Source organism: Hyperoodon ampullatus (genome assembly GCF_949752795.1).
Source record: "Hyperoodon ampullatus genome assembly, chromosome: 4".
Lineage (NCBI taxonomy): Eukaryota > Metazoa > Chordata > Mammalia > Artiodactyla > Ziphiidae > Hyperoodon > Hyperoodon ampullatus.
Window position 1 is genome coordinate 95,922,540 of NC_136917.1, and position 24,303 is coordinate 95,946,842.

Sequence of the window (24,303 nt, forward strand, 5' to 3'; positions counted from 1 at the left end):
AAAGGTGGAAATGTTGTGTCTTGGTCCATGATTTCTACCCTAGACCCCTTACTTAAAAGATCATAGTGTATATTCTGTTATCTTTTCCCCCCAGAGGAATCTGTGCATGTCCAAACTGGATATATATACTGTATTATTTAAACTTAAAACTGCGCTATTGGTTTACCTGTGAAAGGATACATTTATTTTGACCTGTACATTTTTTTGGCTAAGATTATATGATACACTTTTACTCTCCTCTTCTCATGTGAGCATTTTCAACACTCCCCCTTGCTCTGGTATACGATGTCCTTCGTGATAGGAATTAGTGCTTGGTTAAGGTAACCTTTTTCCTCCTTAATTCATTTGTTTGGCCAAGTATCTAATAAGACTCTATTTTCTATTCTTGGAACGTATGTATATGTTATATACTACCATTTTGCTTTAGTTTTTTGTCTATATTGTGTGGTATATACACACGGTTGCAATTAGTCTAAAAGTTCTATCACTCCACAAATATTTTAATTTTTTCTGTCAAAAATAAGCAGTGGTGTGCTAAATTCTAGTAAGTAGTCAAGAATGTAGTTAATAGAAGCCTAGGTATTTTGAGAAAAAGACCCCTACCCCTTCCTTACCACCTCTAATCTAACTGGCCTAGATAGATTTGTATAAGTTCCAAATAGACTTATTTATCTTTTTGTCTACAGGAAATTTTCTCACTTTCTTAATTTTTCTTTTTTTTAGGTGAGTCAAAAGGGTCCCAGGAAACCTGTGAATGTTGAAGAAAATTCATCTGTGAATTTTTGATATTCAAAGAGGAGTCAGTATTTATATTCATCTTTTAAACTGGGAAGATTTATATTTTATTTTAAAACTTCTTGATATTTACAATGAATGGACACAGTGATGAAGAAAGTGTTAGAAACAGTAGTGGAGAGTCAAGGTAAGTACTTTATTATCAAGTTTTTATTATGAAAACAGTTGAAAACTTATGTGACTCTTTTTAGTTTTTCTAATAGGTGGCAGAGTTTTCAGATTCAGATTCACTGTTAGCTCTCCAAACATTAAAAAGTTTCTAATAAATAAAGCTTTGTTGAAAATACAGAGTTTAATTATTTTTTTCCATTGAGATGCACAAAGAGAAATTTAAATATAGAAAGTTTGGGATACTTAAATCTCTTTGGAGGTTTATATTGTTTGGGTTAATAATTGAAACTAGAGCAAGTAAAGAAAAACATTTAAATTGATTTGACTGTTACTGCACTCTCCAAATAAAGGCAATAAGAATTTCTTTACTTATTTTTTTCTGGCATTTTGTCTTCTATACCTGTGCTGTGCTGTCCAGTGTAGTAGTTAGTAGCCACATGTGGCTATTTAAATTTAAATTAGTTAAAATTACAAAATATTCAAAATTCAGTACTCGGTCACATTAGACACATTTCAAGTGCCGAATAGTCACATGTGGCTAGTGGCTACCGTGATGAATAGAGAAAAATTGAAAACATTTCTATCATGGCAAAGGTTCTTTTGGACACTGCTGATCTGGACATTTGTTAGAGTATTGCTGCAACACTTTTTTCCCCCATTACCTTTTCAAATTTGAGTTTTAATTATATATGACTGAGTTAAGAGTTCTTACGTGGGCCATGTCTTTGCAAAGAAGATATGGTTTATGGGAGTAAGCCATGTTAAGCTATTTTAATGTGTAAGAAACTTCTTCAAATACAAAGACTTTTAAAATTCTTCTGTAGCCCCCCAGTTTTAAGTTACCAGCCACGTTAATAATGCAATCCCATGTAGTTACATACGCTTACCATATAGAGAGGTCAGGAATATGGACATTGGGGTCAGACTGCCTGATTACTTACCCAGTTGTACTTATTAGCTGTGTGAATTAGGGAAAATTTTTTAACCTCTGAGACTTTGATTTTTATATTTATAAAATGGGGATTATAGTATTATTTCTTATTTAAAGTTGAGGATTAAATGAAATGCTACCTGTAAAGGTCTTAAAATAGTTCCTGATATAATGAGCACTCTATATTATTATAATTAGCATCATATTTTATATAACATAGAATATTACATAACTGAAACATTAATTACAGTGATGGAGAAATGTGAAGGACAAGGAACAGGAGAGTTTTGGCAGTTAAGAGGGCTTCAGGAAAATGTTGGATAGAAAATGAAGCAGTGGGATATGTATTTGACCTGAGGCTTGGGATTTTCTGGTTATGCTAGGTATACTTTAGTTTATCAGTTTCACAGGCAGACTGTTTGGATAACAAGAACATCATAGAAAACAAGGAGCAGTTATGGGAAGCAAAATGATTTAGTAGAACAAGTATTGGTCTAGGAGTTACAAAACCTGAGTTGACCTGTCTCTGCACTAACTAGTTCTCTTAATGACTTCTGAACTGTAAAATAAGGAGAGTTGAATTAAATGATTTTGAAGTTTCATCCTACTACTTAATATACAAAGTATTTAACAACAGAGTTTAACTGGAAGTGCCAAAGTTGAAGGGCTAAACTAGAAGACCTTTGAATTTCAGCTTTGATTCCAATCTCTACAGGTATATTGACTGGAGTAAGTGAATAGGAGAGTCATATTGTCCACATTCTCTTGTTCATTAGTGAACAATGAAATGGTTAATAGGTAGAAATATCTAGGGGAAACGCAGGAGCCTAACTACCCACGAAATAGGAAATAAGACTCTTGAGAGTAAATCTTCTGGTTGAGCATGTAGAGAGATCACATGCTGTTTTACTCTGACCCCTTACCTTTTCCAGTAATCTTTTATGTATTTTGCTGCCATATGTAAAGCAAAGGGGGAGTCATAAATCAAATTTGATATAGTAGAGATGAAAAAAATTAAATCCTGTGAAATCAAATTTACTTGAATCTTTTACAATGCATACTCATTTTAAATAAATGCAATGTATATTCTCTAATTATTCTGAGTCATTATTTCTACCATTTAGGTTTTATGTACTTCTTAGAATTGTGGCTGTCAGGTTATCTAGTTCTTGCAACTGCCTTGGTGTTTATCTGAAGAAGGGAGACCTGCTTCTGTTTTCCTTTCAGTTTCTTCCTTTCTGCTGTTACGCTGTCCTTTTCCTTTGCTCTACTGTAGTTACTAAGCCTCAGTGCCCCCATACCAGAAGCTTTCATAACAAGGCAGTACAGAGAAGGGAGATTGTGCCTAGTTAAAAGAGTGAGGTGAACTTTATAGATACAGGGATTTTCTTGCAAAAACCAAAAGTCACCATAACTATGAATATTAATATAGAGTGATGAGGGGAGAAATATGCTTTTTATTTTAATAAAGCACACATCTTTTTTTAATTAATTAATTTTTTTTTTGGCTGTGTTGGGTCTTCGTTGGCTTTCTCTAGTTGTGGCGAGCGGGGGCTACTCTTCCTTGCAGTGCGCAGTCTTCTCACAGCGGTGGCTTCTCTTGTTGCAGAGCACGGGCTCTAGGCGCCTGGGCTTCAGTAGTTGTGGCGTGTGGGCTCAGTAGTTGTGGCTAGCGTGCTCTAGAGTGCGGGCTCAGTAGTTATGGTGCACAGGCTTAGTTGCTCCGTGGCATATGGGACCTTCCCAGGCCAGGGATTGAACCCGTGTTCCCTGCATTGGCAGGTGGATTCTTAACCACTGGGCCCCCAGGGAAGCCCTATGCTTGTTTTTAAAATTGATATATGCTGTAGAATTTGATTGTTATTGGCTAGAATTTTTACATATATTTTTGCTTCAGATTTCCTTTTTTTCCTTCATGGAAATTTATGAAATGAAGTAGAATTAAGCAAGAAGTCATTTGGCATTTTTAGTTGGTATGATTAGCTTTCTACTTTAAACTGTCTGTTTTGATTCTTCTAATGTGAAAACCTTTCCATAACCATTAATAGCAAGGAAGAAGAATACACAGGAGAATGTCTCTTTGGCTATGTTATAACTGACAATTTTGAAACTTATTTAGTAAGAAACGTGTGTCAGGATGCACCTGTACCTCAGTTTCAAGTTAGCACAAAGTTTATTATATAACTGAAGTTAAGCTTTCTGAAGATACTATTGGAAGATTTCAAAGCATCAGTTCCCAGCTGTGTAGATTTCTGTTGTTATTTGTAATGAAGTTTTTCAAAGCCTGGTTAGACATTTTTTGTTTTAAAGTTAACTTGAATGATGATTTGCTCCAGAAATAGATTTGTGGGTAAAGACCAGAAATACATGATTACATTTTACTAATTTTTGGATGATTGATAAATGCTTAATACTCAGAAGTAATTTCTCTGCTTGCCTGTAGATTAAATTTTCAATAATGCAAATTTGTCCATGTAAATTTGAGCATTTATTTTAATTGCTTTAATTAGTCTATATAGTACGCTTATGAAAAATTATTACAGAGTGAAGGAAATTTTGGTGATGTGTTATAACAGTCTTACCTACTTAGAATTGATCTAGAGCTGGCAACTGAGCTATATTGACCTGATTCTAAAAGAATTAAAAGAAATTTTTATTTATTTATTTATTTGGCTGCATCGGGTCTTAGTCACAGTATGTGGGATCTTCATTGCGGTACGAGGGCTCCTCTCTGGTTGTGACATGCGGGCTCTAGAGTGCATGGACTCAGTAGTTCTGGCACAGGCTCTCTAGTTGTGGTGCACGGGCTCAGTAGTTGTGGCACACAGGCTTAGTTGCCTGGTGGCATGTGGGACCGTAGTTCCCTGACACGTATCGAACCCATGTCCCCTGCACTGGGAGGTGGACTGTTAACCACTGGACCACCAGGGAAGTCCCTAAAAGAATTCTTTTCCTTGATATATTATAGCTTTTTATAGCATTAACAGTGCTTGACCTAATATACTTGTAAATATGTTTTAAATATATGTGTGTGTAAATTTTATATTTACTTAGAGGAACTCTGTTGAAATTAAATTTACTTGGCTTACTGGAAATATTTTAATTGTTTTATGCTTCAAGAATCTTTGGGTCTCAATTTTTGAAGTGTTTTGAGTAGGCAGTGAGCAGGAAATATGATCAATGGAAATGTTCTAAATGAAAATCTCATTTTTAGAAATTCAGAGTCACTAAAACACTTTTAAAGGCTTTGAGAAAAAAGCCAGATAGTCGAAATGACCTGTTAAATTTAAGGAACACCAAATCAAAGTTAATTTGAAGACAGGGCTGCATATTTCACCATATATCTGTTAGTATCCTATCAAAGGCTTCTATGGTATACCATTTTTGGAAACATTGCTTTTATGTATACACATACCAGCAAGATTTCTTACCATCAAAATCAGTTTCTTTTAATAAATTAATTTGAACATTTTTTAAAGGCAATAGAATGGTATTTCCTGAGCTTACTTTGATGTTATCTCAGAGTTTTTTAAATTAATTAATTTTTATTTTTGGCTGCATTGGGTCTTCGTTGCTGCGCACGGGCTTTCTCTAGTTGCGGTGAGCGGGGGCTACTCTTCATTGTGGTGTGCAGGCTTCTCATTGCGGTGTCTTGTTGCGGAGCATAGGCTATATATAGGCGTGCGGGCTTCAGTAGTTGTGGCGCATGGGTTCAGTAGTTGTGGCACATGGGCTCTAGAGCGCAGGCTCAACAGTTGTGGTTCACGGGCTTAGTTGCTCCGTGGCATGTGGGATCTTTCCAGACCAGGGATCGAACCCATGTCTTCTGCATTGGCAGGCGGATTCTAACCACTGCGCCACCAGGGAAGTCCTCAGAGTGTTTTTAAAAAGGTTCAATTTATTCTTAAATTTCAAAAGTTTTTGCAAAGAAGCATTTTAAGGAAGACAGGAAAATGTGAAATCACAAAGCCAGAATGGCTAGAAATCATTGAGTTAAAGAAACTGGTTTTTAAAATTAACTGTGATGTCATTAATTGTAGGAAAGTATGACTGTTTTACATCTCATTATTTTGTTAATCCCTATTTCTTGATTCAGTGTGTACTTTCTTCATCTTTTCCTACTAGTTTTTTCTTTCCTCAAATATCTTGTACATGCTACTGAATCTCAGATCACTTATTAAGATCATTTTTTATGCTTTGAAAACTCAATAAACTGTGAATCAGGAGCTTTGGTAATAGGTTACTCTCTCCAAACAGAATTCACAGAATTAAAATTTTCCCGGGACTTTTGAAAATTGTGGTTAATCTAGATTACTGTAATGTATTTAGACTAATTTTTAATTGGTAAAGATAAGAGAATTGTATGTGATTTGACTTTCAAAGACATTATTTTTATCTTCACAGGCGTGAGATAATGTGGGGGCAAATATTAATGTATAGTTGCCCCTTTTTTATACTGATTAAGTCATTGCTTATTTAAGATATTGATGACTTGTGGGTTATAGCTGGTACAGTTCTGTGTTTAAAAATATGAGTATTTGTGGCGAAGACATAAAGTTTGATTCAGAAAACTTTTTTTTTGTATTTTTTATGAAAAATTTAAAAACATTACAGAAGTAAAAAGTTATAGCTCCAGCTGTGGTACTTGGTCTAGCAGCATTGGCATCACCTGGGAGCTTGTTTGTACTGTTCAACCTTGGACCTCACGCCAGACCTCCTGAATCAGAATCTTCTTTCTAACAAGATTCCCAAGTGATATATATTCATAATAAATTCATATGCATTATATATGAAGCTGTTTGCATGGAGTCATTCACCACCTTGCTACTTGTTGTTATTGACGTTATTACACATGCTTTTTATTTTCTGGGAACCCCCCAGAGAACTGTGTCATAGGCCATGCAAGCAAGAAGCTGGGTACGTTTCATTTCTCAGTAATAATGGCAACCAGTAATTATTGAGCTCTTACTCTGACTGAGCCATGGTGTACATGGTGCATTACATTAATTTATTGTAGCTATTCCTTCCAAAATTCCTGTGATGTATTTAGTACTATGTTTCCCATTCTCCAGAAGGGGAAACCAGATTTATAGCCTTTTTAAACGTCTTAAAAAAAAACCAAACAACTATTAACCAAATTTCAGATTTTACTTGGATTTTATTGTTTTTCCATTAATGCCCTCTTTCTATTCCAGGATTCAGTCCAGGGTACCATGTTGCATTCAGTTGTTAACTCTCCCCAGGGTCCTCTGATCTGTGAGAGTTTCTAAGTCTTTCCTTAATTTCTTTAACAGTCTTGAGAAGTACTGGCCAGGTATCCTATAAAACGTCCCCCAATTTGGATTTGTCTGATTTTTTTTGCTAGGATAAACTAGGGTTATCAGTTACCAGTTTTTAGAAAGAGTATCACAGAGATGAAGTGCTCTACTGGTCACATGATATGGGGAGCAGAATATCCACTTGACATTACTGAGGACGTTAACCTTTATCATTTGACCAAGATAGTATTTGCCAGGTTTCTCCACTATAAAGTTACTGTTTTTCTCTTTCCATACTGTACTCTTTGGAAGTAAGTCACTATGTCTAGCCCACTTTCAAGGGATGTGGTGAGTGGTGGCATGGGTGGGAATTAAGTTCTATCTCCTGCTGGGAGGGAGTAACTACATAATATTAAATGGAATTATTCTGTAAAGAAATAATTTCTCCCTCATTAATTCCATCATTCACTTATATAAGCATGGACTTATGTATATTTTATTCTTTGGGTTATAATCCAGTAGGTTAATTTTATTGTTCACATTGTTTTAGTCTTGCCCATTGGGAACTCTTTCAAGTTGGCTTCTGTGTTCTTTTTACACCCTCCTATTCTTTTGCCCTAGAATCAACCATTTCTCCAAAGAGCCCTGGCTGGTTTCTTTTATTGGAGAAAAGGGTATTAGAAACCAAGATTTGGGTGCTGGGTTGCTACTCAGGTGTCACTGCTTCGAGGCCCTCTCAGTAGACAGAGCAGACAGAGTTATATCAATCTACAGATGTTTATATATACTAAACCATGTGTATCTATAGTTGTTTCTGTGTCTGTCCATCTGTGTTCATTTTTTAAATTTTTATTTATTTATTTGTTTGTTTGTTTATTTTTGGCTGCGTTGGGTCCTCGTCGCTGCACGCAGGCTTTCTTCAGCTGCGGTGAGCAGGGACTACTCTTCGTTGTGGTGCGCGGGCTTCTCATTGCAGTGCATGGGCTCTAGGCACGCGGGCTTCAGTAGTTGCGGCGCACGGGCTCAGTAGTTGTGGCTCGTGGGCTCTACAGCACAGGCTCAGTAGTTATGGCTCATGGGCTTAGTTGCTCCACGGCATGTGGGATCTTCCCGGACCAGGGCTCGAACCCATGTCCCCTGCATTGGCAGGCAGATTCTTAACCACTGTGCCACCAGGGAAGCCCCCATCTGTGTACATATTAGGGTAAACATGAGTTAGTACTGTTGTCTCCAATTATAATCCTATACTACAGGATTCATCCTAATCTTCCTTTCTTGTACCTTCATAACTTCCATCTCTAATAGAGAGAAACCTGGCTCCCACCATCTGCCATCCACTGTGCATGCACTCCAACCTCAGTATACAAGTAAAGTAGTTTCAGAATTTTTAGGCTATACTCCCAGAAGAAACAGATTTACCAACTAAAATACAGTGTTTATGTACAGTGTACAGTTCCTATTGTATTTAGCCTTATGGTTTCTAGTCAGAACACTGATTTCCAAAGTTACTCAAGGTAGCTTTCTTCCCCTCATCTCCTTCAGTGTGGTTATGTCATAAATTTGTAATAGTTAGATTCATATATCAGTTTGCATTCTATCCTGGGATCCTCAGTCACATGGGTTTATGTTTTAAACTTACATATATTACATTTACTCTGTGATATACAGTTTCGTGGGTTTTGACAAATGCATAGAATCATTTATTCTCCACCCCAGTACTGTACAGAATGATTCCTTTACCCTAAAACTTGCCCTCTGTGTCCCAGATCTACTGAATCAGAATTTTCATTTTAACAAAATTCCCAAGGAAATGTATAGGCATATTAAATTTATATGCATATATATGAAACTATTTACCTGGAGTCATTCAGTATCTTGCCATGTTTTGAAATTATAAATTAAGTTGCAGAAAGATTACTTTGATCTAGAGGTGATAATGGAATAGCCAAGTTTAAATACACAATCAAGTGACTGTACTCAAACTCATGGGGTCATATAGGCATTCAGGTGAGGTGAAAGAAAATGGAATTGGGCAAATTACTGGAGTGAGGTAATGGGCTATATGGGAAGTCTTCATCAAGCTTTTGAACTTCTGTAATCTTAATGATCAGAAATGATGTGGTTTGGAAAGAAAAGAAGAACAAATGGTGTATATCGAGAAACATGATGGAGAAGAAGGTTTTCACGGGATTCATAGTCCCCCAGTAAAAGAAGTACAAGTTCCCTATTGCAGAGAATGTGTTGGACATCTTAGTTTCGCAGTTCTTTACCCTGAGGTTTGTTTAGTGTCATGCTGAAGTTTTTGTATGTTTAGTCCCAGGTGGAGGAAGGAGGAAAAAAGAAAGCATAGCTGAATAAACACTACGTGTATTAAGAGATACCCATGGGAGAATATATTACCCATGTGAATGGACTGGTCAGACCCACTGGTTTCAGAGAGAGACTCTAGGAATCTCTTGTACCAGAATTAAGTTCTTGTGTATTAATGACTGAGAAAATTGCTGTTTATAATTAGGAGTATATTATTTGTCATTGTGATATGAGGTGACTGCTTAGAAGTCAACTTTAAATAAATGTTAAACTGAATTTGAAAGTTTCTTTGGTGTGGATAGATTGAGGTTTCAGTTATTGAGGTTAAAATACAGAGACACACAAAGTTCTGGCTAAACAGTACTGGCTTATGGGATCCACTGTCTACAGTATCTATCAGAGCTGTGGCATAAGGCACAAAAATAGTGGGGAGCAGTTTTCTAAATGAAAACCATTCCCATTAGCTGTTTCACATCTCTCCTGTTACTGCTTTTAGAAATACACTTCTCTGTCCTCAGATGGTTATTTAGATGATTGAGCAACTACTATGTGATGAATATCATAAGATGCTAAAATTTGAGATTATTCTCTAAAACTTAAAATCAAGAAAGAGACAGACCTAAACGTTTAATGTCTGAGTATCAGGTAGGTATGGTAAATACAGAGAGATACAGTGTGCAGCAGTTCAAAGGTAGGAGACAAGGAAGTTTGATCATAAGACAGATGGTTAATCTGTATCAAACCCAATATCAGAATGAAATTTTGTGCTTTTGTTTGTTTTTGAGAGATCATTTAAAACCTCTGGTAGCCTTAAATTTTACGCATGTTAAAAGTCCTTGTAATGTGGCTTTTATGGTGGTGAGGCGTTTTGACAGGCTTAGGCAAAAAGCAAAGAATAATTTTTTATACTGAAGAAAAATGATGTTAAAAGGCAATACATTATGCTGAAGAGTTTTTATGTAAAGGATTGGGGCCATTGGAAAAGAGTGGAGTTAGTCTAAATTCCCTCAAAGAAAGCTGTTCTTGTTTTTGTGCTTGAGGTAGATTATAATATGATGATTGCCATCTGATGCAAATACTACAGTATTTCCAGTTCTAAATTACTAAATCCTGAATTACATTAATAAAAGGAAGAAGTTTGATCTGAAAGGAAATTTTATAAGAAAAGAATTACAATTAGGGGTACATGAGAGCTGAAAATGTAAATAATCTCCTTATTCCAGTTTTAGCATGTATTTTATACCAAAGGTTTGACCTAGTGTGCAGTAGTTTTATCTCAGTCATACTGTACTACATTGATCATTTCACTTTTTTTTTCACTAAATGACACAGTAGATGAAGGTTCTTATGTGCAGCACACTCTCATGGGTATCTGCAGACTGTGATGAAATACCAAATTACAAATAATTTTGTTAGAAAGTAAAATATATAGTGCTGGGAACTTTGTTTTCTTGTATTCATTAAAGTAATTTAAAAGCATATAAGTATTTTAAAAACCTTCTTAAAAAAGCAAATTAATCAAATGATTTATCTTTTAAAGATTGAACTTTTAAATGTAGACATTTGGGCCTCCCTGGTGGCGCAGTGGTTGAGAGTCCGCCTGCCGATGCAGGGGATACGGGTTCGTGCCCCGGTCCGGGAGGATCCCATATGCCGCGGAGCGGCTGGGCCCGTGAGCCATGGCTGCTGAGCCTGCGCATCCGGAGCCTGTGCTCCGCAACGGGAGAGGCCACAACAGTGAGAGGCCCGCATACCACAAAAAATAAATAAATAAATAAATAAATAAATGTAGACATTTATTTTATTATTTGTGCTAATTTTAAAATTGTGGATAATTTCAAACATATGCAAAAGTAGTGACAATAATAAAGTGAACCCTCATGTATACATCATCTAGTTTCAACATATTTCATCTCATGTTCAATCTAGTTTAATCTGTAAATCCTACCTACTACTCCTCCCCTCAATTACTTTGTGGATTGTTTTGAAACATTATATAATTTCTACACGTGTTAGACTTCCGCATGATAGGTAATACTAATGGGGAAAAAATATAAACGTTAAATTTTGCCTACTTGTTATAATTATAAATAATAGAATTAGAGGGTTTTATCATATCATTGATATTATAACAAATTTCATACATGTTTTATGAAACTTGTTAAGTGACTTTGAAGTGTATGTATACATAGTCCTTATTTTTCATCTGATTCCCTGAATGCTTATTAGAGAAACTTTTGAGTTTACTGTCTTTACCTCAGATTCAGCATGACTAAACCCAGTCATCTTTGAAATTAGTCTTGCTAAATGTTACCTTTCTTAGCATCTATTTCTAGCAGTTTTATTCTCATTTATTCAGTTAGAGACTTTAAGAATAATACTGTACTTTAAGAAGAGTTTATGATACAATTTTGCATTGGATTGGTAATTTAGAATGCTAAAAGGAGCTGTTGTGTGTGTTCTTTAGTTCCTAACAAAGGCAGTAACTGGTTTTCAGACCCATGAGGATGAATACTTTCCAGATTTTCTCAAACCTTTGATAGTTACTTTATAGCCTGTAGTGAAAGATAGGATAACAAATTTTAATACAATGTAATTTTATAGAATTTGAAGGTGATCTGATCTTAGTTATCATCTAGCTGAACCCTTCTCATTTTCTAAGTGACTGCTTCTATGCTAATCTGTTTTAAATAGTGAGTTGCAACACCTTAGAGGACAATAACTGAATTTTTTTTAATGAAAGAGAATAATGTAAACTAATAGTGTTCCTTTTGTAGAGTATTACTTCATCAAACTTTTGTTACGTTTCATGTGTGCATGTGTATACTACATCATGATATAAAATGTATTTATTATTTAAGTCATGATCCAAAAAGTTTAAAAGCCATTGCCTTTGACCACTAATTTGTTTTTTTTTAATTGTAAGTACTCAATACCTGCTAATTTCCATATTGTTTCTCTAGCCCTGTTGAAGTGGATCATGGTCTATAAAAATAACTAAAGGCCCCAACTTAATGAATTCCAGGATGTAGTTAGAAGAGAGATACATGTATAAGCATAATTTGTAATATTGTGAAGGAATTATTAGTAACATATGAGCAAAATATTGTGAACACATGGGCTGGAACAATGACCTGTCCCTAGAGAAATTGGAGAAAGTTACGTGAAGGATAGGATATTTTTGAGTAATCTTAAAGAGTGAGAAGTTTTATCAGTTGCCTCAGAGAAGAAGTGTTTTCTAGAGGGAAAGTGTGGGGAATACACCAATACCCAGCTCTAAAATTAACTCCCTCCATGAGCCTTGTGCCTAATTTCACTTGCCCTACCTCCGGTTCCTCAATCAACAACCGATCCATCCTTATATCTTTTTTTCCTTTTTTTTTATCATCATGCTTATATCATTGATTCTCACAAGTTTTACTTTTCCCATGGCATTTTGTCCCTGCTAGAAACTCTTGTTCAATATTTGTTAGTTGAAGAGATGAGCAAACGAATTCAAATTACATATGTATACAACTTGTTATTTCAAAAGTGTTTATTGCTAAAACATTATTATAGCATATCAGTTAGAGAACCAATTAAGGTACCATATATACTAGAGTCCTCAAAACACAGGGTCTCAAAAATAGTTACTTCTTTTCATTATCAGGTAAGTGAGCTCTACCTCTTGAGGTTATCCAGGTACTCTGGCTAGTAGGACAGCTTTGTTATCTGTAACATGTGGCTTCTATTGCTCCAGTGGTTGCCATCTTCAGTCAACAGGAAGAAAATGGGAATGGGGAGGATTTAAGGCAAGCCAGTTAATGTTTAAGGCTAAGATGTAGAAATTTCACGTCACTTCTAGCCATAATCCATTGGCCAAAACCTGTTCACATGGCCACACCTAGCTGAAAGAGATGCTGGGAAATCTAATCTTTAGCTGTGTGGGCATGTGCCATTTAAAACTGGAGTGCCAGTTATGTAATACCAAAGGGCAAGCACAGTGGATACTGGGTGAGTGGGGAGGGGCAAGTAGACAACATTCATATGGCACAACATAAAGGGATATTAAAAATAAATCACTCCTATCATCCTAAGAAATTAGTGGCTTTCATTTTTCTGAATTTTCTTTCAATTCTTCATAATATTAGTATTTGTTTTCTTCACTTAGCCTTCTCTGAACCTCAGTTTGTTTATTTGTTTATTATATGAAAATGAAAGGATTAGATGAGAACCCAGTGTTTGGCACATAGCACCAGTTAGTAATCACCATGTCTTCCTTGTTTTATTTGTTTAGTTTGTTTTGAAAATGTTAGTATTTCTACAGGTTTTATTCATACAGATTTTATATATTTATACTTATGACAGTCCAAAGAACACCTAACACAAATTTTGAAGTAATGATTCTGATCTTGAACTCGGGGGAAAAAAATCAATTTTTAAAATTCTAATAGCTATTAATATTGAGCTCCTAGTATATGTCAGATAATATGCTTTACATTTTTTTAAATCTTCACAGTAATCCTTAAGTATGTTTATTATTTCCATGTGGTAGAAACCTGAGGCTTATCTAATGGGTGTAAATATATACATATAATGAGACAAAAGGGCTAGGAGGCAAGGAGAAAATAAGTCATTTGAATTTCAGAACACCATCAAGTTAGTCCCGAATTTCCCCACAAATGTCTGTCAAAAAATTCTTTCAAAAACTCCCTCAAAGGGCTTCCCTGGTGGCGCAGTGGTTGAGAGTCCGCCTGCCGATGCAGGGGACATGGGTTCGTGCCCCAGTCTGGGAAGATCCCACATGCCGCGGAGCGGCTGGGCCCGTGAGCCATGGCCACTGAGCCTGTGCGTCCGGAAGCCTGTGCTCTGCAACGGGAGAGGCCACAACAGGAGGAAGGGAGCAAGGCGTAAAGTGAGAATTTAGTGCATTATGCTTGTTCTTTAGAACAATAAGTACAGTTCTTTGATTGCAAATACAGTTCTATTTATTGTAATATAATAACTAAATTATTACTGTAATTGTCAGGTACACAAGCCTCTATTATAATATCTGTGTAAAATCAGTTTACCTTTTATCAATGTATCCTATAACTTCTCTTCCCCTCCTCCTCCCCAGAGTCTAATTCATCTAAATTCTAACAGTTTAAAAAAAGGAAAGAAAAATTACGGAAATGTGATATATTAGAAAGAAAATCTTTACATGTTAGGAAGGAAAGAAGTAAACAAATGGATACATTTTTTAAATTGTCGATTTAAGCCTTTGATAAAGGTAGTCTAATTTACATATGATGTTTAAATACACAGTGTTTTTTTCTTCTTCATTAGTGCTACTGTTTTGAGATGTTCTTTTCATTCCTCCTCAGTACTTCTACACCCACTTCAGTATTACTTTCTTTTGACTTTTCAATCTATTCCAAGATTTATCAGGGCCAGTTTCTTATGTTGGCGATCTGGTGGTAAGGAAAGCAGCTGTCCATTGCTACCACTTTCTTAGAAGGTCATTATTTTATTCATTCTTTCTTTATGTTACATTGCAGGCTAGTTTCCAATTCCTGTGATAAAAAAGCATGTTTTTCCTGTAACATAGAAGAATCTTTGTTTATTCACTTGAGAGTACATCATTTTCAAGTACTCAGTATAGGTAGTAGTGTTTTCTTTAGTCCAAAGGACTGATAAGAGTGGAAAGTTGAGTATAGAGAAAAGAGGTCTTGCAATTCTGTTATAGGCTGGGCTGAGCTAACATAGACTCTCACTCTGAAGCACTTCCTACCCACAAACACATGAAAATGCTAAATAATATAGAGCAAAGGAAAAAAAAGTAGATGTGCAGCTGAACTTTAGAGAAAACTTTGATGCGCCAGGAACAGAACGGAACTCAAAGTCAGAGCAGTAAGCTCTGAGCAAACAGGGCAACGCAGGATATTTGGAAGGATACAGGCCCTCTTGGACAGGGTGCTGGGATTGGGACTGGAACTTAGTATTTCACTACAGAATTGTCTCCTTAAAGCTGGGACCTTAGGAGGGTTGTCTTCTCTGAAAACAGTTTATAAAGTCTCCCTATACGTGCCTCCAAGGACATTTTTTGGTGGTGAGGATAAAATGGAATTCATTTTACCAAAATATTTTGAAAGCTATAAAGAGATTTTTTAAATTTTGTCTTAATTGGAGTATAAATGAGAAAAGGAGCCATAAGGGCCAAACATAACATAAATGAATGAAGCTGTCCAGGTATAAGACATTTGTTTAGGGGAGGTGACTGGTGAATTGGAAGTCATATCCTTCATCAAAAGGAACCAGTGTGAGGGCTTCCCTGGTGGCGCAGTGGTTGAGAGTCCGCCTGCTGGTGCAGGGGACATGGCTTCGTGCCCCGGTCTGGGAAGATCCCACATGCCGCGGAGCGGCTGGGCCCGTGGGCCATGGCCGCTGAGCCTGCGCGTCCGGAGCCTGTGCTCCACAACGGGAGAGGCCACAACAGTGAGAGGCCCGCGGACCAAAAAAAAAAAAAAAGGAACCAGTGCTACTTAGATATAGACAATTGTGACCGTGTGGGAAGTGGACCTGGTGTTTTCAGATCATCTGATTCTTCAAAATAAAAAAAAAAGGAAGAAAAAATTTCTTCTTAAAATTATTTTCTCCAAAACAGTTTTAAGTTAGATGACTTGGAGGAAGAAAAAACCCAAAAGAGAAAAGTAGAGGCAGGCAAACCAGGAGTAAGAACAAGAAAATTTCTGTGGAAAACTTAGGCTTATGGTGTTTTTGAATAAAAGTAATGAGGTAGTATTAGCCATTTATTAATTCACAAATATATTTTCAGAATATGTCAGGTAGAGTGCTAGAAAGTAGAGATACAGTTGTTAAGTAAAACACCCCTGTGCTCATACTAGTTTATGTTAAGCATACACTAAGTGCCAGATACCATGCTAGATGTCTAATGTAGTCTGGGGGAAGAGGTCTAGAACTAGGGAAGAAGGTGGGATGAAGATTAACAAGTTTTCCAGGTAGGGAGAATTGCTTTATACCAAGGCTATGAGGTGAGAAAGCATGGCAAATTCAAAGGCTAAAGGATAGGTTAGTGAGACTAGGGTGCAGAATAGAGATATTTAAGATAAATTGGAGAGGTAGGCAGAGATCAGATTTTAGTCATTTTATCCCAAGAACAAAAGTGAGTCATTAAAACTCCTCAAGGTGCTAGCTTCACCAGAGGCTATGAGATGGGGCCAAGGCATATGTAATTGAAAACTTGGAGAGGGATGGTCATCTTCATGTTTGTTAGAGTTTGAAAAGCATTTCTCAGAGCCAATCCATAGATACAGAATCATAACATTTTAGTTATGTGGAACTCATGAGGAAGTAAACCATTGACGATAGCTGCACTAAAGCTCCTAAAAACTTAGCTTGAATAAAACAATTTAAAAATTGATTTAATGTCTTACTGAACAGAATATTAATTTTTCATGGTCACTCAAGTTATTAAGAACATTCACTTACCATAACCTTGGGAATATTGGAAAAGAATATTGGCTTTTATATTAAAAGAACCTGTGCAGATGTGAATTTTGAGCACTTTTCCTACTGTCAGACAGCTGGAAATTTTGAAGGCAAATCAGAAGGGCCAAAAAAGGGAGCATCTCCTAGCTGAGTCAGCCCGGTTGAGTAGCCTTCTGGGAAGTACAACCCAACATTTCTGCTTATGTTTCATTTGTCAGAACTTTTAGCTAATAGCCATACTTAGCTGCAAGGAGTTTTTGCTGTACACTTTTTTATACTTTGTAGACAATAACATTGGGATTTCTGTTACTAAGGAAAAGAAGACATGCTGAGTTGGGTGACCAGCAGTTTCTAAGGCAGCTGTTGTATACAGCTGGTCTTTAATTTCCCTTCCTTAGTGTTTTTATCTTTCCATATCTCTTAAGGAAAACCTTTATGCAGTTGTTATATTTTTACCTATTCAGCTTGGCCATTTTATTGGCTGAATATTAGATACTTTTATTTTTCATGCCACTGAATGTTTAGTTACTTGCCTGTTTCATATGCATTTGACTTCTGCAGCTTTAAAATTTCCTCATCTTTGTACCTTTTACTACGTGAATATGAGATACCACAATATTGAATATTAGTGACAAAATCTTGTGGTATTGGAAAAAATTATTTTTGTTTATTAACATTTTAATTTTGAATTAATTTCAAATTAAAGAAAAGTTGTAAGAATTTCAAATTACAGAAAAGTTGCAAGAATAGTTCCTGTAATATGCTTCTGCCTGGATGCACTGATTTTTAGCTTTTTGCCACATTTCCCTTTTATTCTTTCTTTTTATACATATATGTTTATATACATGATATTTATGTAATATGTATTTATTTTTTCCTGAATAATTTGAGAGTAGGTTGCAAAAATCATATCCATTTATGCTTTTAAAACTTCAGTATAGGGCTTCCCTGGTGGCTCAGTGGTTGAGAGTCCGCCTGCCGATGCAGGGGACACGGGTTCGTGCCCCAGTCCGGGAAGATCCCACATGCCGCGGAGCAGCTAAGCCCGTGCGCCATGGCCGCTGAGCCTGCGTGTCTGGAGCCTGTGCTCCGCAACGGGAGAGGCCACAAAGGTGAGAGGCCCGCGTACCGCAAAAAAACTTCAGTATATATATTTTTAAGAACCAAGGAGTTCCCTTATATAAGCCCTGTATAGTTATTATATTCAGGAAAATTTACGTTAATATAATACTTTAATCTTTATTCTGTATTCCAGTTTGGTCAATCATCCCAGTCATCTTTCAGTACAGGGTTCAGTCTAAAATTGGATTTGGCTGTCATGTCTCTTTAATCTCCTTTAATCTGAAACAATTCCTCTTTCTTTGTCTTTCATGACATTAGCATTTTGAAGGCTATAGGCTAGTTATTTTATAGAATATATTTCTCAATTTAGGTTTGTCTTATGTTTACTTACGATTTGATGCAATTTATACATCCCCTGCACTCTGCATCCCCTGGCTGGAGGACTGTGTGAGTGATGATATGTCTTTCACAAAAGTATCAAATCTGGAGGCTCATAATGTCTGTCTGTCCCTATTGGTGATATTAGTTTTGATCACCCAGACAGGGTGATATCTGGTTTTTCCACTGTAGTTTCTAACTTATCCATTAATACAGCTAATAAGCAATTTGTGAGAAGATACTTTGAGACTATGTAAATATCTTACTCATCAAACTCTCCCCCTAGATTTAGCATCTTTTGACGATTTTTGCCTGAACCAGTGTTTTCTATGATGATTGCAAAATGGTAATTTTCTAACACTGCCACCCTGTCCACATTTACCAGTTGGCATTCGGAATTCTTTCAACCTGTCATCTGCCATCTGTCTGTCTGTCTTTCTACCTACCTACCTATCATCAGCATGGACTTGAGGATTCCTGTTTTATTTACTAGATAATAATCCTTTACTGTCTGTTTTGATGCTCAAATCAGATTGAGCTGATGGAAACCCCTTCAAGTTGGCTTCCATATCCTGTTTTTTCTTCTTTTCTCTTTAGTATTTTGCTTTTTGGCACAGCAAGCTTGTTTAGGTTCATCTGGTGCCTTCCCTGTCCCAGCCTTAGAATCTGCCATTTCTCATAGGACTTCTAGTTTACTTAAGTGTGGTTTTGTATTTAGGAATCAAGACCTGGGTGCTAGGTGATTGTAAATTTAAAACTTCAAAGGGGATATATTTACATTGGTTGATAAATAGCAAATAAGAAGATACACTGCCATAAATACAAAAAAGATATATGCAGAGGGTCATTTTTTTGTATCATTGTTTGTGGTATCAAAAGACTGGTTCATCTTTGAGGGACAGGTTGAAACTATGGTGTATCTACAAAATGGAGTATATGCAGTTGCATAAAGGAAAGGGGACTATATCCCTACACTGCTATGGAATGACCTCCAGGATACAATGTGTGTATAATATGACATTTATATAAGATTGTAAATATGTTAATAATCATTTGTGAAAAGGGAATATAAATATACTCTTATTCATAATTTGCTTATATTGAAAAAGGGAAAATAAGTGAAAAACTTAAAAAAATAATTTCTGAAGGGCGAGAGAGGTCATGGTGTAGAGGATACAAGGATGGAAGCTGGATTTTGATGATAACTTTGGTAGCTCTCAATTTGGATCCAAGTAAATAATAAAGCAACATTGGATCAAAGTGAATAAAAAGCAGTTCCTAAAAATGAAAAAAAAAAGCAAATGACCCTAATTAAACAAAATTAGTGACCATACAGAAGTTTGGTGATCAAAACTAATATCACTAATAAAATATCACTATTTTAGTTGGCTTCAAAGCAGTAATTTGATAGTAGGGGTGAGTATTCCTGAAGGCCAAGAAGAATTGTGAAGAAATCTTAACTTGTAGTTAAAACGTCTTAACTAAAAGTTAAGACATCTTAACTTTTAGTTAACACTGTTAATCAATGTTATTGCTATTTTGAAACTGTTATGTATATCCTAAGATAAAGCAAATAAATAATTTTATTAGTGTCATTTGGAACCAAGAAACTCAACCCAAGTGATGGTATAAATATAAAATCAGAGAAGTAAAAAAACCTACAAATTTGACTTGGAATTACAGTGTAAATTCTTAATTCATTGTCTCTAAAACTACACGTATCCTAGCTCATCTTATTAAAAAAAAAAAATCTTAAAAACAATGACCAATCCAGTAGTAATAGGCTCACCTAGTACTCAGATTGCAATTTAATATCCAGCTTAAACAGAAACAGGGCTTTTTGATGAAATGCCTGAATTACAGTCTGAGGCAAGAAATATACAAGATGAGCGTGGTTCATCTCATCAGACCAGAAAGTGAGGAAGCTATCAAAGACGACTTGAGGTCTTGTGAAAAGGATTCAGGAAGTAGTAAAGGGTTTCCTGTTCGCTAAAGAGGGGACAATTTGCGCATTAACAATGATAATGGATTGTTAAAACTCATCAAATAACTTCAAATCCATGAGTTCATAATGAGACTTAGAAAATTACTGGTCTGCTTACACTGAAAGGATGCTAGAAATTTAACTCATTTTGAAAGCTGGAAAAGAAGGAAAATAAATGTAAGTGCATTTCCTGTATGAACTGTACCTCAAAGTTAACAAATATGGTGAGGGAAATTTTCTCCTTATAGAAGAAGTATTCCACCTACTGGTGAAGAAATGATATAATGGGTAAATAAAGAATGATATAATATCACCATTTTACTGCCTCTAAATAAATAGTGGATGAATTCCCTGTAGGGGTTATGAGGAACTGTATAATGGAAGGATAAGGCTGAAAATAACCTGCACACACAGATCAAACAACCTCATACAAAAAGAGACAACCAAACATTGTTTTTTCTAATAGAAGTCCACAACAACTCTTAAAATACATTCTTGCCAAGAAGAACTGAATTTAAATCTGAGCCTCTAGATCTAACAGTTTACAAGAAATACAAGGCACAGAAAAATCTGTCAAATAATACCACAGAGATGCAGTCAGTAAAATCTGGAAAGCAGGAAATGTCTGCAGGAAAAACTGCCTAATTTATTCCACAAAATAAATTGCAAGGGGAAAAAAAAGAGGGAGAGGGAACTGTCAGGTTAATGAAAGAGACTTAAGAAATACGTGATTTGGGCTTCCCTGGTGGCGCAGTGGTTGAGAGTCCGCCTGCCGATGCAGGGGACACGGGTTCGTGCCCCGGTCCGGGAGGAATCCCACATGCCGCGGAGCGGCTGGGCCCGTGAGCCATGGCCGCTGAGCCTGCGCGTCCGGAGCCTGTGCTCCACAACGAGAGGGGCCACAACAGTGAGAGGCCCGTGTACCACAAAAAAAAAAAAAAAAAGAAATACGTGATTCAGTTGCAGTGTATGAACTGTGTTTGGATTTCCAGTCCATGAAGAAACAAAATCAACTAAAGAGATAAACTAAACTGGATATTTAATACTATTTAATAATAATATCATATTTAACATTAAGGAATAAGTGATTTTGTTTTAAAAATGATACTCATTTTGTGGATGTTTAAAAATAGTAGGAGTTTTTTTGTTGTTTGTTTTTACACATGAGTACTAAAGTATTTGTGGATGAAATTTTAACATGTTTGAGATTGTGTGTGGGAAGCTGGATTATTTGGAACAAGATTGGTATGAGTTGTTAATTGTGAAGCTGGTTGTTAGGTAAATGGTAATTCATTATATTGCTCTCTTGTTTATATTTGAAATTGAGCATAGAAACAAGCTTGAAAAGAAACTTTAATTTGAATTGCAATTTTATGTTTAGATGTTGTATTTCTACTTAATTTAGCCTAAGAAAACTATAATTTTATCAAAGTACCCATAAACATGATGGTGGGTTTTTTTTTTTTTTTGGTAAATTGAGAAAGGTGAGGAAAATAATTCAGTGTTTTTAATAATCTACCACCTTATTACTGTTGGGCTAGTGAGATTTAAAATAAGTAATAACTCTTAAGTGGTATACAGATACTTATGTTGTATTAAAAAATCAGTGCTATTGATTACTACCTAAATAAATAAAATGTTAATTGGAGCTTAGAAATATTTTTTATAGTCAAACTCGATTTGTGAATTTTATGCAAGACATTGTATCCATATGTATCTTTGATTTGTTTGCTTATGTATACATCTATCCACCCACCAAACATATATTGAGCCCTTCATTTAGTGCTCAGCATACAAAGAACAAGTAAGAATTCCAGCACTCCAGGAACATATGGTAGAATACCAAAGGTAGGATACCAAAAAACAAAAGAAAACAGAAAACTACAGTGATTATTATATAATGTGTGTATGGGCAAGATAGTAATAGGTACAGGATGCTGTGGGTATGCTGAGGTAAGCCTGATTTAATGTTCAGGTGATTTAATGTTGGAGTCAAGAGAGATTTGTTGGAGAAGTACCCATGAAGTGAGGCTCAAGTAGAAATTATGTAGTGGGGAAAAAAAGGGAAGTAATTATGCAAAAGCAGGAAGTGGGAAGAGAAACTCGCTCTCAGAGAATTACAAGTAGTTTGCCATCACTAAAACTAAGGGTTTAGGTGGGAAAGTGGCTGGAGATAGGTTGGCAGAGACAAATTCCTGCACCTCATAGGTGTTTGACCTTTGTTACAGAAACACTGAAAACTTATCAAGTTAGGCCATGTTTAATTTTTATTCTAGAAAGAGCATATGCAGCAGTGGCTGTCTAGAAAGAGCATATGCAGCAGTGGGCTGAAATAGAATTACTTCATTAGGGAGAGGCTTTTCACCTATTTTCGCTCAGAATTTTATGTCTGAATATAGATTCCCCCCCCCCAACCTATATATATTTTCTCTCAATTGTTAGGATTTCCTTTTTAAATAAATTATGTAAAGCATTTACATGGTTTAGAAACTGACAACTCATTTCAATCCTTGTTCCCTCTACTTTCTTCCTCCCCTCCCTTTGTAGGTAACCATTTTTAATTTAATTGTTGTTTTATGCTGCAATTATTGCTTTTTTCAGAAGCATAAGCAACTATGTGTAAACATTTCCCCCTTCATATACAAAGGAAACATACTATTAACACTTTTGTATCTTGCTCTTTTTACCTAGCTATATCCTGTAGTTCATTATATGGCAGTATGTAAAATATTCCTTACTAATTCTTTGTCTATTCTTAATCTTGCTATAAACAACTAAATAAAATAAATACTTTGTACTTTTAATACCTAAGGTGAAGACATTCTAATAATAAACTTATGCCTTTAGAGTAGTCTAGGCTCAGGCTGTTAGCTTTTATCTCCAGCCAACTTTTGCCTAGAGAGTATGAAAGGAAGATTCCTACATTCACTTAAGAATTTTGATTTATTAACAAGGAATTTTGACTAGCTACTTTATGACTAATCAAGATATAATTAACAATATAGGCTCATGATAGTTCCCAAATTCAGTCATCCGTCCATTTACTTTTCAGGTATTTACTGAGCGCCCACCTGTGTAAGGTATGCTGGGAAAAATAAACAGTACCCTCAAGAAGCTTGTAAGCAGTTAAAATGATACCTGTCTGCTTAATTCGTCTTTCCTAAGGGATTAGTTCATCTTCACTTTCTTCTAAATGTTCCCCGATTACTGTACCTGACTTGTTTGTATCTTCAGTGCTCCGCATACTCCTAGATCAGTTATCTTAAATATGCCTAGAGTGGTATTTATTGGTTGACATGACTGTCTCTCCATAACAGGTTAGAAGTTCTTTTAATGGTAAGGACTTTATCTCATCTCAGTCTTCCCAGTGCCTAACGAATGAAAGTTCTCAGTATGGTTTATTGAATAAATGAAAAACGTCTCTTGCCTAGTGGGTTAAAGGAAAAATAAAATTGTGTGTCAGGAAAAATATCTTCTCTGATATTCTTGTTGAAATTTCAAGGGATCCAAGTAAAATACAGTATGGTAAATTTTGTTTTTGTTTTTTAGTTAAAAGACACTATGCTGTTCTTGAACCAGGTGTCTAGAGGGTAGAAATTGTGGCAGAAATGTAGAAAAACATATATTCCACTAGATTCCCAGATTTTAAAAATAGGCATATGTTTGTTCACACCTTAAGCATTTTAATTTATATCTAACTTTTGGAATCAAAAGTCTTCTTGAAAACTTTTATGTCTGTGTTCCCATTGTAGAAACTTCTTGCTCTTGAAAAGGAGAAATTACTTTTAGAAAGGGATTACTTTTTGATATTGCAGGATTTTCTTAGCGTAATACCTCCATCTGGTGGTATTTCTGAAGATTACAGCAAGAGAACATGAAGCTTGAGTTTTGCTGTGTGTTGGTGTATATTATATTACCTGTTGTTTCTCATGAAGCCAGATGAAATTACATCAAAAGCTGAGTCTACCATGTATTTCAAAAATTTAATGCCCTGGTTTTCAACA

The 24,303-nt window shown here is 35.7% G+C and overlaps 1 protein-coding gene across 2 annotated transcripts in view; it reads left to right on the forward strand.

Annotated features, from left to right (window-relative positions):
- Positions 1 to 869: 869 nt before the first annotated feature.
- CHD1 (chromodomain helicase DNA binding protein 1) overlaps positions 870 to 24,303 on the forward strand; it is a gene marked incomplete at both ends in the record, with an annotated part of 72,962 nt that continues 49,528 nt past the window's right edge. For both annotated transcript variants that reach the window (XM_079704033.1, XM_079704034.1), the window contains one exon: positions 870 to 922. In XM_079704033.1, the coding sequence (XP_079560159.1) occupies positions 870 to 922 (53 nt within the window). The remainder of the gene's footprint in view (positions 923 to 24,303) is intronic.